Below are 18,724 nucleotides of genomic sequence, written 5' to 3'. Positions count from 1 at the left end.
ATCAATTATGAATAAATCGACAACTATTTTGATTATTTGTTCATTGTTCTGAAAGATTGTTGACCTAATAAATATTTTATTTTTCAGTTTACTTTTTAAATTTAAAAAGAGTTTAGATTTAGATTTATTTTTAAATGTATTTTTTTAGCTAATCTGTTCATTTCTATTTATTTTCTAAATTAAGGATATGCAAAACTCGGATTGACATTGTTTTAACAAAAAAAAGAAAGAAACTGTATTTTCTTAATCATTTTTCTTAATTAAAAAAGAATGGTAATGTTAATTGTTTTGTTTTCATTGTTTTCTTAATGTTTATTTATTCATTTAAAGAATAGATGTTTTTTTCAGTAATCAAAACATATTCATAATGACATTTAAATATATAAAATATATATATAAAATAAAAAAGGCTTTTTTTAAAACTGTTTTTTGTATTAAACCTCATTATACTTTCCAGCTCTTAAAAAAATGAAGTGGCAGCTGAGTGTAAATAATCTAGTGCTGTGAAAAAAAAATCCTTTTTAAGGCCAAGTCGTGTCTAAAATGAGTTAATATCTATACTTCTTTTTTAAGGAACGATTTCTTTTTACTCAATCTGCTGCTCCGGGCAATAATTATGACTGCATAGAAACTTGTTAAAGCAAGAACTTTTCCACATGAATTCACATTTCCCCGCAGAAGCAGATCAATGAAATCACACTCCTTGGGACATGATTCAATTTGTTTCACATTTCACCTTAACTGATGGGATTGATTTCACTTTGTTTGCCCTGGCATGCGCTTCAGGTGATCAAGGCCATCGAGGACGGCTTCCGACTGCCGGCGCCGGTCAACTGTCCCACGCATTTGCATCAGCTGATGCTGGACTGCTGGCAAAAGGAGAGGACGGAGCGACCCAATTTTAGTCAGATTCATTCGGCGCTCAGCAAGAGCATCCGCTCGCCCGACGCCATCGGGTCCTCCACGTTGGCACGAAGGTGGCGTGACGAGAGCAGCCGTAAAACGTCGGGTTTAACCTTCTCTTGACTCACGCATGTGCGTCCTTTTTTTTTTTGTAGGACTCTTAGTTCGACCATAACACGAGCAGAGAGACCTCTACCCACTTTTCCGTCGTTTAACTCGGTAGGAGAGTGGCTGGACGCCGTGGACATGGGTCGGTACAAGGACAACTTCACCGCCGCAGGGTATTGCTATTTGGAGTCGGTGGCACGAATGACCGTACAGTGAGTACAAAGTGACCTTGTAGCTTCTGTTTTACGCACTAATTTATTATTTGACTACATCGTACAGTAGAAATATGATGCGCACACACATGAGGAATTAATTTTTTGAGGTCAATCCACTCAAGGAACATGAAAAAGAGAGTGAGAGGAATGGATGGCGAGAATTGAGGGGTCGCCAAGAGGCGCCTTGATCCTTTAGATTGGAGGAAAATAGAATACGTTTCAAATGGGAACAAAAAAAGATTAATTATGCTAGTCTGATAGAAAACTGTGTGCAACTGGTATAAAACCCTCAGCACATAAGGAAGTAAATTTCAATACATTCATAAAAAGTTTTTAAAAAATGGAAAGGGGGGGAAAAAGGGTGGAAGAGAAAAAACAACTCAATTATGCTGCCATGTGTGTGGCAGATTAGGTCTGAATCAAAAACATCCAAATATTTTTTTATGTGTATGGCAGATTAGGTCTGAATATAAAACATCCAAATATTTTTTTATAGTATTTACAGTTTTTTCCCCTAACCCTAACCCTTGTCATTCGGCTCCTAAACATCCATTTGTAGTGAACTGAAGCAAAAAGGAAAATAAAAATCAATTCAAGTGCTCCAAAAGCACCAAAAAGCACATAAAATAAAAGCGAAATAAAAGGTTAAAAACACTTTCTGTTTCATTTATGGGGCGAACTCAAACCCATCATTCCAGCAGAAATTCATCAATCATTATGCAAAAGGCCATGAAAACACCATCACAATCAAGCTGATAACAAGATAAATTAAGTGGAGATGAACTTTTTAAGGCTCGCTGATAGCATAAAATGAGTTTCTGGCACATATTAAAAAAAAAAACAATAAAAATGTCCAAAAAGTATTTTTTTGAAAATGGAAAAGGGGGGAAAAGGGTGGAAGACGGGAAAAACAACTCAACTATACTGCTATGTGTATGGGAGATTAGGTTGGAATTGGGAAAACACCTCAGGCACATATTAAAAAAAAAAGAAAAGAATAACAGTATTTTTAGAAAATGTAAACTCCTCAGCACATATAAAAAAGAATAACAAAGTCCGAAAAGTTTTTTTTTATGAAAAAGGGGGAAAAATGGGAAAAAATAACTGTTTGGGAGAAATAACAGGGCAGAATTGGGAAAACATTTAAATATAGATATATATTTAATATTTCATTGCGACCACCTACAACTCCTGTATTTTTGCCCTTCCTTTAATTTCATGAAATTTCCCAGCCGAATGTCCTTACTTTCCCTAAAGTTAACGACTGTGTGTGTCGACAGAGATGTATTGAGCCTGGGCATCACTTCCATGGACCACCAGAAGTTGATCCTGGCCGCCATCCAGACCCTTCGAGCCCAGGTCATCCAAATGCACGGGCGTGGAGTGCAAGTGTAAGAAATGGCAGAAGGCAGCGCCGCCGCGGGCTCGCGCGCACATGCAGATGGCGAATGATGAGGTGGAGACGAGGCAAGAGAGACAGACTGTCTCCCCGAGTGGCGGGAGAGGACAGATGAAAGGACCTTGCGCTCTTCTGTGTCCTCCTCTTTCCCATTCTTCCTCACGCCTTCTGCCATTCCTTCCTTTCTTTATACGAGACCTCCGGTGACGGCAGGACGACGGCAGAGGAGGGGGACGTCGTCGGTGTGACTTTCGATGACCTCCATCTGCACTTTGACCTTCCCAAACTGTGTCGGCTGCGGTTCGGGATGGGCCGGCAGCCGCGGAGAAGGTGATTGGACTCCTTTTTTTTCTTCCCCCTTTACCGCAATTAGTTTTTACCGTTTGCCGGCCTTGAGTCGAGACTGACGAAACGACTTCCTCGCCGGCTGATTTCACGAAGGGACGTCATCTAAGGATGTGAAATAGCATCACGATGCCAGAAAAGAGCTCATATCAGTGAGTGAAAGGATATCGCCCAATATTTAAAAAAATGGCAGGTTTGTAATCCGAAGTCTTGCAACAGCGGCTGTCAGAATTTAACTTTTATTGCTGGTGATAAATGAACCAAATCTCTTTTAAAAATGTAGAAACTCTTTTTATGTTGACTATTCAGTAACTTTGGCATATGAGCACTTGAGACACTCTCAAACTAAATAAAAGAAACACATTACCAGCCTTCATACTGGACTTTACCAAATCTGCTTTAAAGATAACTTGGTTTTACATTGAGCACTTGTAATTTTGGCGTATTACTCCTTGCAACAATAGATACAGTAGCAAATATAAGGGTCAATTTTTTTGGTTTGTTGTACGTTTTTACGAGTGCCGTGAGCCAGTGGGATGGATGTTGTCTTCTGTCGGCCATCTTAAACCAAGATAGCATTAAAGTCAATGGAGTGGGTATCAAAATAGCTATTGATTGCTCAATTTTCAATCTTTTTTTCAAGCGGCTTCCATTGTCATAAACATCCCAAATGGAGTCGTTTTACTGCATACTTATGTCTAAATAGATTGAAGGTCTATCACCATCAATGACGATGAAACATTCAATCCTAGTCCAAATGTATTTGACGTCGATCTCCGTCCAGGTGAAAAGTTTTGTCCTAGAGGGTCTCGCGTTTTGATTTTTATGTCATTGTTGTTCCACTACTCCTTGTTTGATTCTCCTTATCTTCTTCTCAAGCTTGTCTTCTACACGCAAAGGAAGTATTTGAGTTCCCCTTTTCATGGGGATGTCATCTTGTAATCTTCCCTCTAAAAGGCTGGCTCGCTATCTGTAAGTAGAAACTCAGGTCAACTCTGGAAGATGACCCAAATCTCCTATTTATTACTTTACAGTACACTTGAGATATTTTAACGCAGAGGTCAGGATGGGTCATTTAAAATATTTAGTGTCAAGTGGAGGAATAAATGATTTAATTCTATGACTGAGGAGGATGTTAACTGTCAGCACACAGTATCTGTGTATTCATGAACAATTTAGTCTGTTACCACTGAATGTGGTGTGTGTAATAACAGTATTAGAATGTCATCAAGATGTTTTTATTTTATTTTTTGCCATTATTGTGTTGATTTGAACAGTTGAGTTGAGAGTATGATGGATTATTAAGGCCAGATAAAGGAAAAAATATACTACAAAAAGTCATTCCATAAGATTGAAGTTGTAACATTAAGTAGAATAAAGTCATAATTTGCAATTATATAAGATTTAAGTTGTAATAATGCAAGATTGACGTCGTAACTTTACAAGAAAAACGCGTGGCCGGATGATTCGCCTAAAGACGTTTCGCCGACGGACGTTTGACAGACGGACAGGTCGCCGAATGGACGTTCCACCGAACGGTCAATCGGCCGAACGGCCGTTCGGCCGATTGACCGTTCGGTGGAACGTCCATTCGGCGACCTGTCCGTCTGTCAAACGTCCGTCGGCGAAACGTCTTTAGGCGAATCATCCGAGCACCAGAAAAACGTCGGAACGCTAGAAGATTAAAGTTATGTCACGAGAAAAAAGTGCTAATTTTATGTCATTTTACATATAATCATTTTAAATTAGTGGTAGCATTACAGAAAAAGTCATCATTCTGTGAGATTCAAGCGACTTTAATCTCGAAAGATTACAACATATAACTTTATTCTCATGATATTGGGACAATTGGCTTTATGATGATTTTTATTCTCATTGTCTTTTTTATTTTTCCTTTCTTCGGTTGGCCCTATTCCACAACGGAAGTTGCTAATTGAGAAAAGTTAACCGGTTTTGCTCGTTTTAGTCCGTCTGGGTAATCGTAATGAAACTCAAGCAGGCAGCTGACGAATTTGAAACTTTGTCAGGCCTCAGTTAAACAGTCAAGTAGAATGAAACATGTTTGCTATTTCCGTCACGCATCGATACGAACATAAATGCACAAAAGTAGGATGGGACCTCGTCGCCACAACGAATGAAAAGTAAAGCGTTCCCTGGTTGCCCATCTCTTACCATGATGTGTTTAATACCTGTAAATATGTACTTGAAAATGCTATAAATCTATTTTTATAATTTGTTTGAAGAACAACGTGTTGAATATAATATCTGCTCACTGTGTACGGGGTTATTCGTTTGAATTTAGGGCCACGGCCAACAAACTCTGGTGTTTGGAATATTTAAAGAGAAATGTCTTTTTGTTAGTTTTGGATGATTTTTACCCATTGGAAGAAATTCTGGTGGCTGTTACAATTATGAACTGTGTTATTAAAAAATCGACAATATAAGACGATGGATCTTTCATGTGTCGGATTGGACGTCTAACAACGTCAATAGCAAAGAATTAATTCATATATTTGTATTTTACAATGGTGTGAAACTTCATGGAAACCAATACGACATAAAAAAATGTTGGTTAATTGCTATCTGTTAATGCGATTATTGTTTTTTTTTTTAAATACAGACAAATAGTGCCACGAATACATTTATTAGACTAAATGACTTCAGAGCAGTTTTCAGTGACTAGTCTCGATTAAATGTAATTAATCGAGATGTTTTTCTTTTTACTCAATTGGTCAACTTACCTCACTTGATTGAGTCATGTATTAATGCAACTCATTTGTTTAGCTTCTGGCCACATCTTTTAACCGACATTTACTTCAGTAAAATCGTGGAGTCAGGGTAAGTCCCGCAAAAATATATTATTTTTGAGATTCTTAAAAAATAATAATAATAATATTACAGATGTAAATGCCAGTGTTGTTCAGCAGGAGTTCTTCAGTTTTTCTTTCCATTGCCACCAATTGATGACTTGTACGAAACTGGACATGGTGACAAAGATGTCTCAAAAAGCTTCACTGTTGGTCAGTACACGCCTAGCCAAATTGTCTTTAAATGGAAAAAAAGTTCAGCAATGTTGCTTCTCTTCCAAGGTTTCGACTATCCCGTAAAGATGAATGCTTCAAGAGTAGAACCCCGAATTCCCAGTGAGGTACTTTTTTTTTTATGTTGACTGTTTAAAAAAAAAAAATCGGCCCGGCGGATGAGTGGTTAGCGCCTCGGCCTCACACTTCTGAGTTCCTGGGTCCAGATTCAGGTCGATCCACCCGTATGGAGTTTGCGTGTTCTCCCCAGGCCTGCATGGGTTTTCTCCAGGTACTCCGGTTTCCTCCCACATTCCAAAAACATGCAGAGTAGGCTGGTTGAACAATCTAAATTGCCCCTATCTATGATTGGTGTGCCCTGCGATTGGCTGGCCCCCAATTCAGGGTGTCCCCCGCCTGGTACACGGTCGATTGGTCGCCGGTCTTTTGGTCGCCGGTCTTTTGGTTGCCCGGAAGGTTATTGATAATTACCATTTAAATCGTTGCTCAAATTCCCTAAATACAAACTGCAAATTACTATTTAGTCATACTTAATGCCCTAGTAATTATTAGGCTAAAGAAAAGCTCCAAATTTTCCGGACTTTTATTGTTTTTTGTTGGAGAACTTGTTAAGACCCTGACTGACATAGCTTCTTAGCTTCTTAGCTTCTTAAAGGGACAACGCATGTACATACAAACTCTTATACACACATGTCGGCTCAGTGAAACTGCTCATGGCCATTGTTGGCTTTTATTGATGCGTAGACCGTGTTGTTTTACCTTGTTTTGTCGCCGGTCTTTTGGTCGCCGATCTTTTGGTCGCCCGTTGTTTGGGTCCGGGGGACCAAAAGACAGGCGACCAAAAGACCGGCGACCAAAAGACCGGCGACCAAAAGACAGGCGACCAAAAGACAGGCGACCAAAAGACCGGCGACCAAACGACCGCACACGGGTGTCTTTTGTGTCCTTTTGCCCTGCGATTGGCTGGCCACCAATTCAAGGTGTCCCCCGCCTCGTGGGATAGGCTCTGGCACCCCCCACAACCTTAGTGAGGATAAAAGTGTTCAGAAAATGAATGAATGTTCTCTTTAAAAAAAAACTGACTAAATTCATTTATTCATCTTCCCAATTCCAATTAAAAGCACCTTATTATTTTGGCTACTAGCCGCTCCGATGGCCTTCGTAACTCACTCCCATTAATTCCACCCGAGCTGTTTGTACTCGGATCCGTTGCAAGGTTAATGCCTTTAATCCATTGACTCTCTGTTTCAACTCTGGGTTACTTTACCAAAGATACTTACCAGTTTTCTCTCACACTCCGGTCGCATTAGCATGTGAACTTACCGAGTCCCTCTCCCGGGGAGCGAGGTGATATTGCTTACTATTTTATTATGCAACACCCACATTTTTGGACCGGCGTTAAGCGTGTGGGAAATGATTGCCAATGCAAATTAGCAATGCGCCCGACCGCTGCGAGCGGTCGCGTGGGCGTGCGGACGTGAGTGCGCCATCGCGTGCTTTCAAGCCCGCTCGCCAGGGTCACCCACTATGTGGGGATGATATCACGGGCTGGTGCATATTGTGTGTTTCTACAGGGGATTTGAAAAAAAGACATTCTTCTCTTGTTTTTATTTATTTATTCAACACAGAGGCGGTGGCAATCCATATTTTTGATATTGCGCTCTTATTGGAATTGCGGATTGGATTTAGAGACGTAATGAGTTTCATCTCCCGGTGATCACAGGCAAAGGATTTGGGGATCTCCCACGTAATCAAACATTCCCATCATTGCTCGAGTAGGAAAAAAAATAGCTTGGCGTGCTATTGTTAGTGAGGATGGATCTTTAGAGATGTCATTAGAAAGAAAGTGCTCATGTGAGCAGGCCACATTTGCCTCTAACGTTTAGGTCGATGCTAGATTTTTTTCACAAAATTCATTCTTAGACCTTCAGTGGTTCCTCGACCTACGATCAGCTCTACCTATGACATGCTCGAGGTACGATGAAAATTTCGATCGAATAATTCGCCCTAGATACGATCAAAATTTCGAGATGCGGCACAAGCCAGGTGCCGCATCTCTTTCGTGTATAACAGATATCTACGAGCACTGAATGGTTTCTTTCGCCTACACATGGACCAGAAAATGCACAACGCACATGCGTGGGCAAAAAGAGGGCTTTCTGGGTAATGAAGTACTATACTCGTGCACACAACACCGACCGATAGGCAATGGCACCCTTTCTCAGAATAAAACTTCATTACCTACAATCAATTCAGTTTTGTGTAAAGTTACATTAAACGTATGTTTGAGTGTCTGTATATATTAATCCAAGTTAATTTAAATTTGTTTGTTCGTTTACGAGTGCGTTGTTGCCGTGGATACAGTCCCCCCACCCCGTGTATGTCGCTGTCTCTACCCTCCGTGAAATGCGTCTAATTTTACTTCTATTAAACATATTTTATTACTATTAAACCACTAGTTTAACCACTTAACTTTGTTAATAGATGGCAAATTAGAAAAAATACAACATTTTTTCCAATCCAATATCCTGTTTTTGGTGTTTTTTCAGAGGGTTGGCACGAATTAAATTGTTTTTAGTTCATTTCAATGGGAAACGTCCACTCGAGTTACGAAAAGCTCGACATACAATCTCAGTCCCGGAACGGATTAAGATCGTATGTCGAGGTACCACTGTAAATATTTATACTTTTGATCACGAGTCTTCAAACTATTGCAGAAATGCATTTAAGACATTCAAAATCTTTTCACCAATCTGTTGTTTTAGGAATGTTTGATTCATATTGATTGCAGTCAGGGGATGTTTGTTTTAGCAAGTGGCTCTTCTGGTTCGGTTGGGACAAAAACAAGGACCCTCTGTGGAGGTTTTGTTATTATTTCAATCATTTAGGGTCATTTTTATCATCAACAGGACCGTACTGGAAAGCAACCAAAGTAAGAAAACCTTTTTACAGCATGTACCACCTTTAAAAGTACTACGGTAAGTGGTTCAGCCATCTTTCCTAAATATTTGAAACAGTTCTAATTTATTCCCAAGATTTTTTTTTGATTTATATGATATAAAATGGATTGTATTGTCATTGTGAAAAGAAATAGACTATTACAAGTTAATTATGAAGATCACAACTGTAAAATGTATCAATTTGTCACTCATTTAATCTATGCTTGAAATGGTATTCCATTCTTGTATTGCCATTTTGGTCCAGCAGAGAGCAGTGAGAACATAAAAATCTCAGAGTTTGTGAAAGAAATGATAAAGTATGAAGGCATTAATATAAGAAATTACTGATTATTTAGCGAGTATAGATGTCCAATACAATTTGCAATGGCTTGAACGTCTCGCCGTCAGTGGCAGCCAATTGTTTAAGGTATATAAATGTAGTTCTCTTCTCCGGCAGCCATCATTTGCATTCTTTACTCTTAACTTTAAGTACTCTGCCCTTTTTCCACCCTATTTTGCACTCAGACCATAAGCTCCGATTTATACAACACGGCAACATTTTTCCACAAGAGAAAACGTTAATGAATACATGCGAGAAGCAAATGTCAGGTGTGGATTTAAAGAGGCCTACGAGAAAAAGATGCGGCGGCGATTCCCATCGGAGTTTTGAGAGCTTCCTCCTCTCGTCCCTCGTTCCCCCGACTGGAGATTAAAGCCGGCACAATAAAAAAAAGAGGAGAGCCGGCCACCTCTAAATCGCTTTGAAGGGGAAACTTCCCTTTCTGTAGTCGCTCGCTCGCTCGCTCCTGTCCTTTCTTCGCTCAAATCGGCTTTCGGAAATTAATCCCTGCATTATGGCAGGAGTGAGTAAACAAACCGTGAGGGACAGAAGAAGCAGACGCTGAAAGTTTTCCAGCGAAAAGCTCGCCCCGAAGGTTACGTTGTGGGAAAGCAGGGAACAAAGCGACCGAGGCCCCAAAAGAAGGAACGGAAAAGGCGAGCGGTCCCTCGGGGAAAAAGCCCAGCACAGCGGCTTTTTAACAGCTTGATCTTAAAGCACCTCGCGCTGTCTGGCCTACGTCCAGCTTAGGGCTGGCTTTGTCTTTGTCGGGCTTCGCTCAGCCACTTTGCCCGAGTGGTGAAAAGTCATTGTCTGCAAATCCTCCTCTTGAAGCCGTCGCCGCTTCCCATGGCATCCCTCCACTGAGATGTACTTATGTGAGGCCTTGTGGGTTCAGTCTGACAAAATCTGAACTTCACATTGAGCTGAGATTAAACTCGGAGTGACCGACCGGGCAGGCAACTTCTCTTTCTGTACTTTGCCGTGTACAATTTCTAGCTCGATTAACGCGTTGGCTGCCGATGACATCCAATGTGTTCTAACTGATTTGCTACAAATCATGGAAGTGATCTAACTACAATTTGCTGCAACTAATCACGATTCATCGCAATAACTGTAGAAATGCCTGGCAGTGAACGATATGGCGGTAAAGTGACTTATTTGCAATTTTCCCGAGTTTCCCTGGGTTAAATGCAATTCCTTGTGATTAATCCAGCGGTGCCTGTGAACTGGAAAGGCTGACATTCAGAGACAGATTGCGATTAATTGCGATTACTCTAACAATGCCTTTGGACCCGGAGGACTAGTAATAAATACAAAGGGATTTATTTGCAGTTTTCTATTGTCAAGGACTTTTTTTAACTGGGAGAAATACATACCTGTCAACCTCTGCCGATAACTGCCCTTATAAATGATTATGATTCCCCTTACAACCCCCCCAAAACCTTACAAACACCGTACGACTCGTACGAGTCGTACGGTGTTTGTAAGGTTTTTTGGGGGTTTGTAAGGGGAATCATAATCATTTATAAGGGCAGTTATCGGCAGAGGTTGACAGGTATGGAAATATCAGTCAATGACACAAACCAATACTAAAGTGACTCGATTGCAATTTTCTGTATTTTAATTTAATTAAACACGATTATCTGGTAAAGCCTGTGAACTAGGTAGACTGGTAGTTCATATATAAAGATTTATATTAAAGACCCCTCAATCCCAAGACTTCCCATGTAAGCACTTTGCCATCCTATCTAAGAATCTGTATTTCCCCCTTTAGTGTCATGACATTTTCACACAGGCTATTTATCACTGTCCTCCATATTTTTTCTTCTGCACCACTGCTATTGCAGTCTTTTCTTTTTCACTTAACTTCAACCACAAGTCACCATTCTCTTTGTTTCTACCAATTAATAGCACTAATCTGGCATTCAAAACAGGGAATGTTTAGGCAGTGCCACATTGCCACTCAGTGGACATTTAAATTACTACTACCAGTACTCTAACCAACACTTATAGATATTCAATCATGTGCCCTATATGTGCACTCATTACTTATTATACTAATTTATTCATTATTGAGCTTTTCCTTTCAAGAAAACTTATTTAAAACTACTCCAAATGCTATAAAGAAATCTCATTAGAGCCCGTCCAAACTGTGCCAGATGTTGTTATTTAATATAATTTAATGAGTGGTTTAATAGCCTAATTATTTGTATCATTGTAGCTAAGCAGTGTTAGATTATTCCAACGTAATTAATTAAACTGAGGCGATTGATGAAGAACTGTTATGTTTTGTATTTGTGCAAAATGGTTAAATGTATAGATATTGAGCATTTAATTGATTTGCTGCAATTGACGGTGAGGTGTGGAAGGATCGCTCGCCAATGGCGACTGGCATGATAAGGAAATGTGACTCACATTTAGTCAGATGTGCAGTGCGTGATAACACAAATGAAAAGTGAGTCAAATGCAAAGTGAAAGTGCACGGGAAACATTAGGTTTACGTCATCGTGATTACATTTAATTCGTTGAAATGAAAAATAGGGGTTGTGGTCTGGAATTCTTCTTTGTTGATGGCCATCTCTGGACTAGTTTTGGTTTTGATTTAGTTGGGTTGCGATATTGGATAAAAATGTATCACAATCTAATCTGACTGCATCACAATCTAAGGTTCAAATATTTCAACTCGTGGGCAGGTTAGATCTGGCATACGGATTTTTTTCAAACTTCCAAATAGAATAGATTTTTTAAATTATTATTAAAACACGATAGAATTGTTTTCAATTGTTACCAAGACTTTCTTTTAAAGATTTAAAATGCATTGCTTGAAACAAGTCCGTATGTCCAGTTTAATGAAAGTACGGATTTTTCTTTATTCTAAAAAGCTAAGTTGGAAAATGTACCTGAAACACTGGCAGATCATTTCACTTATTTCTTGTACATTTTTCCTGCAAACATGGAAATTTAACTAGTTTAAGGAGTGTTTTGCAGTGTACTTATCCTTGGTTCATTTTCTTTGCGGTCTGAATTTTTGTAGCATGGTTGTAGAACACGTCGGGCCTGTGGGAAGCCAGCCGGAACAAAAACGAATATCCAGACATGTAATCTGTCTAATCCACAAATCTGTGAAAACGACTGGGGAGGAAAGGGGGTGGCAAGTAGAAAAACATTAGACGGTAGTGAGTAAGAAGGCTAATTTCAAACTAATTTGGCTAAAGTGATTAAGTGAGACTGGCTTGATGATAAATTAGAATGAAAAAGAGGTCTGGGGTTGTTTTGCTACTACACAACCTGGACAACTATCTTTGATTTATGATGTAATGTCTTTTTTTGAGAATCAGATTTATTTTGCTGCACAACCTGGACAACTATCTTTGATTTATGATGTAATGTCTTTTTTTTTTGAGAATCAGATTTATTTTTTATATGAAACAATGACGTAGAACAATTGCAAAGTAAAGAAAAAGTTAGTCGGAAAGTAACCCATTTAAGCCAATCACTGCCAACACTTTGGTGATTACCCAACAACCGTATGGCAAAAGGTGGTTTAATTGGCTGTCAATTGAAGGGTTGCCTTAATCCTCTGGAGCGCTTGGGGATGAAAGTGGACCAGGCCAAGCGGCAGGCAGATGGGCTGTTACGGAAGCAAATCTTCGGGCCCTCCAGACAGCCTGAGCCATGTCCGGGCCGGGCCCCTACGGTGCCTGCGTGGCTTTGACCTGTCCCGAATGGCATGCTGTGCATATGGGCCCCTAATTGGCTGAAGAGTAGCAGGTAGTTTACTAGTCTGTGGACAGGGAGAGATCAGATTAGCCATGTCAGATTACAGCTAGAGCGCAGTCAGACTGTGTCGTCGCAGACTCGCCCACTGCGGGAAAGGGGCGGGGGCTAAACTGTCGATGGTTAAGGGGCTGGAAACGTTGCAAACTTTGCGGGCAGGAATTAACGCTCACTTTGTATATATCCTGATGGCCATAAATTAAATGAAGGAATTGAATGATAGTGACCATTGGCGACTTGATCACAATTTTGGGGAATTTATTTGAAACACGAATAATCGAGTTCGTTTTAGGACTGGCAGGAAATTCTATAGATCATGAGTGACTATATTACAATGTTCTATATATAATGTCGATTAATTGAGATTATCATACTAACATTAATGATTTTGGAGATCGGACAGAAAATAATGCCAATCATTATAATAATTTCCTGTAAATTTTTGAAACAATAATTTACCTACCTTCCTAATCTACTTAACGTATATTCTTTATGAACCCAATAGTGACATTACAGTGTTAATTTTTTTTTAGATTTAGTCAAGAATTTCTCATTTCTGTTCAAAATGTTAAAACATAAAGAATTATTGCATTTCAAGATGCTTTATGCTCTTAAATGAGTGGTGGTTATAGAGTTAGAAGTTTATCCAAGAAAGTAGTAACTTCTATTAACAACTCTAATCTCTGCATTTATAAATAGTTTAGAATATGTCTTTGATATACGTAAATTATCTGACTGGTAAACACAGGGTGAATGTCACCCACCGTACGCTCTCAACAGATGGGGCTGCTAGCGAAGCAGATAATCCGTTATTGTTGTGCATATTTTTGATTATACTCGTGGTTGTCATTTCAAAACCAAACAAATCACCCTCCCAGCCCCGATTTACCGCCACTCCCAAGCTAATATCATTGACTGACCTGCGTAGTCATTCGAATAAATGAGAGTTGCCCATAAGCTCTTCATTTGCAAACACCGACAACCTGAAGATTTGTCTTATTTGGATGCATAAAAAGCGGATTTGCGGTTAGATTTGAAATATGTTTACGACTCGTGCTTTCTGGTTGTGTTTAATCCATCAAATCTTCCCAACGGCTCACTGTTTTCTCAGTGAATGTTCTCATCCAGAACCTCATGCAAAGATTTAAAAACAGTCGCTCCCGCTTGTATTTCAGTGTAAATAATCAAAAGAGACCATCCTGCCTGTCCAATATTGATTGTTTTTGTTCTGCGGGTCCGCATGACGCCCCTGGGACAATAAAAGACGAGTGAGATTAAGACAATTAGGGGGTTGATTGTTATCCAAAAGACGAGAAGGAGAAGATTAAATGAGGAGATTTAGGTCAAAGTGGGGATGCCCGCGAGAAGGAGGGGCCCAAGAAAAGGTGGGGAGGATTGAGGTCAGAGAAACTGATCGACAAAGCGTGCAAGCTAGGTTTATTCTGATTGGAGAAGAGAGTGATCCTTGGTAGAGCTTCATTGGATTGACCCAGTGAGTGCGACCTGTTGAACCTCACCTGATTTTTCCAGGTCGCACGCCCTCCTAAGGCCCATCGGCGCCTCCGAATCCGAAACGTTAATGTTGTTTCGTCCATATCGCCGTCACGCCAAAGCCCCGCCTCCTTTGAAGAAGGGTCCTAATTAGCAGACATTTTTATTGATCCACTGGATTTGGTGCCGAAATCCCCCTCGCTGTCTGCCAGACGGATCCCGTAAAGTCGTTCTCTATCTGGTGGTCTGGGAGATTGGGGGGTAGGGGTCGGGGGGTTTCCCAGGTCCACCTGTTGACCACAAGCCAGAAGCGTGCAGACTTTGTTACACCCTTGCATCGCCCGTTTCTTATCCGCTCTTCTACTCTGACACCCCAAAGCCCAATTTTTAAATCCCTAAATCCTCTGTCACCCCTCAATAATTTTTCATGAGCTGTACAGATTTTAATACCTCACCGAGAATGAAATCATTGCGTTTCTGAACCATTGACGGCGATAGATGTCCGATTGGCAGCCAGTGTTTTTTTTTTACAAATGAACTCAACCCGAAACTGTGACTTGCACTTTAACAGTATCATATAAAAAAGACTAGCGCATCAATGGCAGCAAATGACTCTAAAATAAACTCCCACCCGTTAAAATGAATTGAATTCAACAGCAGCCAAAGAATTGAAAATACACTCCTTACAGAATGTTTCACTTCTTTAGAAACATAAACCCTCTTCTATCACCGTCAATGGCAGCAAATGAGTTATAAAATCTACTCCTATCTCAAAAATGTTTACTACTTCTAGTAAAACATAAATTAATGCCACCTCTCCCAGTTTAAATGAGTTGAACACATGGTTCAATTCCAGCATAGATATGTTTTATTTACAGATAGTGTTGTGGTAATTAGTAAAGGAAGAAAAACATGTTCACATTGAAAATGCTTATGGTCAGTAGTATTTTAACTTACTACGTAAATGCACCAACATGCAAAAAGAATACCAAACTTGAATTGTTCTAATTTTTTACATTTTAATAAACATCCAATTTATACTGCAAGTTACACATACTAGCTTTTCTCTTATTAAAAAAAAAAAAGGAATAACACATTTTTCATTAATTCTGGAGTGACAGATTAAATTTGTGTTTAAAATGATGGCTAAATTGTTTGTTTAACCTTTTGACCTGTACATCCCCGTATATGTTTTTGCTTATGAAACAATAATTGCTTTGTTGGGACAGAATACAATCCATAAAAAGACAGCGCGACCCTCCCACCATAATTTAGGCAGTTTAAAATGTACTTCAAATCAACATTAGTTTTTTAAACAAGATTCAAGAATGTATCTCGATTTGAGGATTTATAGTTGACCCATTAAGATAAAAAAAAAATACGATAAAAAACAGATGCTTCTAGGAAAACAACCAAAGCAATAATGCCATCTTACATATTATTTAAAGTCGACAGATAATCCTTGCGGTTAAAACTGGGCTGGCCAGTCAGTAAACAACAAGAAAAAGTGACTGTCACAGTAACAATACATAAATAGTGGGTAATCCCCTTTTTTGTGCTAAGATCACCCGATCATCTTTTACTATTTACAGTATTGGACGTCATGACCAAAGCGTAAAAACAACAATGTCACATTGATAAGAAGAGAAACTCAAAGGTGGACATGACACAAACAAATTCCTTCCCATAATAAATGATTTTCACTTTCATTAGCAAAGAAAGAAAATCAAAACAGATCAACGCAGCAAATGCATTTTTGTCAATGTGACCAAAAGGAGCAAAAATCATCATTGACGGTAATGGACATCCAATTCATTTGAATTGGGAGGGCAGACCATAAATGAAACACTATGAAACTCGATTACAATATTTTTAACAAATGTAAATGAATCATGATTGCTCGAGACTAAATGATACACATGATTAAAATAACATTACATTGTTTTTTTTGTAACTAATCTAGATTAATCATGATGAATTAAGTAATGCATGAGCTCTGGGAATAAATACAGATTAATAAATGACTTGATTACAATTTTTTGTAAGTAATCTTGATTATTCTGCATTAATCTGCTATTGCGTGTAATTTGGGAGTGCGAGCTGTAAACGATACGAAACATTTAAGGGACTTATTTTTGTTACACATATTTGGCATTGACCGTGATTGTATTTATTTTACATTGACCAGGATTAAAATCAGGGAATTAATTGACATTAAATGACGTTTCAGTATCATTGGCAGGCAATGAATAAAGCATTTTTCACAATGTATTTTTTTCTAAAATCATGATCCATTCATTGTATATTTGCTATATATTTAGACTGAAAACTTTAAGATCAAAAATTTAAAATGAGCAGAGGGAAAATACATGACCTTTTCCCAAACAGCACATAAATAACAGTTATTCTTATTTTGGCCATCATTTTGCAGCCCCAGTTTATAAATCTACCTTCAAATCTACATAACAAATGACATGTACCTGGTTGCACAACCTGCCTTGACGTAATTGAAATGCAACCCTAATCAAACTGTTTTTTTTATTTTTAACTTCCTCACTAATTATTAATTAATTGGAACTTCAAAATGAAAGTATTTGGATCACCGTAGAGGCCAAATGTTGAGCTCATGTTCCCATTAAGTCTATAACTGGATATTTAACTTCCTGAACACCTATAATGTCACAGGTAGTTGCACTTTTCAAGTGCTTAGTCGCATCCTTTTATCTAATATTCCTGGTCTCAGACAGCTTCTGTGGAGCTGACCTAAGGTCTTTTCTTCACTTTATCCCTTCATCTCGTCTGGACATTGTCCAAACCCCCCCTCCTCTCCTTCCTCTGTTACCCAACAAGTTTCCTCTCGCTCAAAAAGTGTGTCTGGAAAGCACCATGTGCCAGATATAATAAGATCCACCCGTGCCAATTCGCCACTCCTTGGGAGACTTGAGCTACTGAGCCTGAGCCTAGACTGTCTACAAATTAGAAAAATTAGCCCAGTAGGGCTCACGCCAGTGAAAGACCTGCACGTGCACGAAAAACGCGCACACGCGGGTGCTTCATCCCCTAAGACTCACTCCGTTTTTTAAATAAGCAATCATGCCATATGGCGGCCAATTTTCTATCTCAGTTAAGACGAGAGGGCGGGGCAAGTCTTGAGCTTTAAAATATATCATAACATATTGTTTTCAGTCATACATTCTATTTAGTTTACTGTTGTAGTAATAGTAGTCCTTATAATTGTGTGTATATTTTGTATGGAGGGATGACAAATCAAATTCAAGTTATTTTGTGAGCAGTTATGCAATAGGTTTTTTTAATACTTTTTTGACACCTGATATTATAAAAGTGGGGGACAAAATATGTTTTCTGCTTTGATTCAAGAGAATAAGTTTAAGAATAAAAAATCATGAATCAAATTTTTATATATATCAGATTTAGATTTTAGGTTAGATTGTTTAGCCCTGATTCCTTATATTTTAAACCATCTAAAAAGATATATTTAGATTTTTGTGTGACTTATCTATTTGTAGCTTCTAGGCTTGCGTGCCTAAAAGTAACTGGGATTCTCTGCCGACTGCTCTCTAATTCTCTTTCCTTTGCACTTAGTTGACCTGCCCCACATCTTCATGTAAGCACGAGAAAGTAGAACAAACTAGGACACAACTCCGTGTAGTGTCATTTTTAGTGAACATTAGCATTTGTATTCCTGCATATATGTGAGAAATGAATTGAACTAAGCTTAAAAATCCTCACTTTTTCCATTTTTTTTCATTGAACATTAGCATTTGTATTCCTGCATGTATGTGAGAAATGAATTGAACTAAGCTTAAATATGATCACTTTTCAATTTTTTTTCTTTGCATGTGTGTTTAGGAATATTTTTCCAAAATTGATGGGAAGTTAATCAATCAGGAATGACCCAAAAATGCCCCAAAATCATCATGAGTTGACCCAGAGTGCCTTAAAATCAACTCCATGTGACTCATAAATGTAACAAAATCAACAGAAAGTGACTCAAGAGTGTTTACCGATGCGCAGAGAAACGTATCCCCGTGCAATTTCTCCACAATTTTTTTAATACTCATTTTTTATCAGTTTATAAGTTCATAAATGCACTTTTTATTTTAAAAAAAACCTATTTCAAATGAGTAAAAACGGTCATTTGC

The 18,724-nt window shown here is 38.8% G+C and overlaps 1 protein-coding gene across 2 annotated transcripts in view; it reads left to right on the top strand.

Moving 5' to 3' along the window:
- Window positions 1-4,436, top strand: part of epha10 (EPH receptor A10) — a 119,456-nt gene extending 115,020 nt beyond the window's left edge. For both annotated transcript variants that reach the window (XM_077590167.1, XM_077590169.1), the window contains 3 exons: window positions 787-977; window positions 1,059-1,223; window positions 2,507-4,436. In XM_077590167.1, coding sequence (XP_077446293.1) covers window positions 787-977; window positions 1,059-1,223; window positions 2,507-2,621 — 471 coding nt within the window. In that variant the 3' untranslated portion in view covers window positions 2,622-4,436. The remainder of the gene's footprint in view (window positions 1-786; window positions 978-1,058; window positions 1,224-2,506) is intronic.
- The last annotated feature ends 14,288 nt before the right edge of the window (window positions 4,437-18,724 follow it).

The sequence above is a fragment of the Stigmatopora argus genome, chromosome 21, assembly GCF_051989625.1.
Source record: "Stigmatopora argus isolate UIUO_Sarg chromosome 21, RoL_Sarg_1.0, whole genome shotgun sequence".
Taxonomy (NCBI): Eukaryota; Metazoa; Chordata; class Actinopteri; order Syngnathiformes; family Syngnathidae; genus Stigmatopora; species Stigmatopora argus.
Note: the sequence above shows the minus strand (reverse complement) of the source record. Positions and strands in the feature narration are given on the sequence as shown.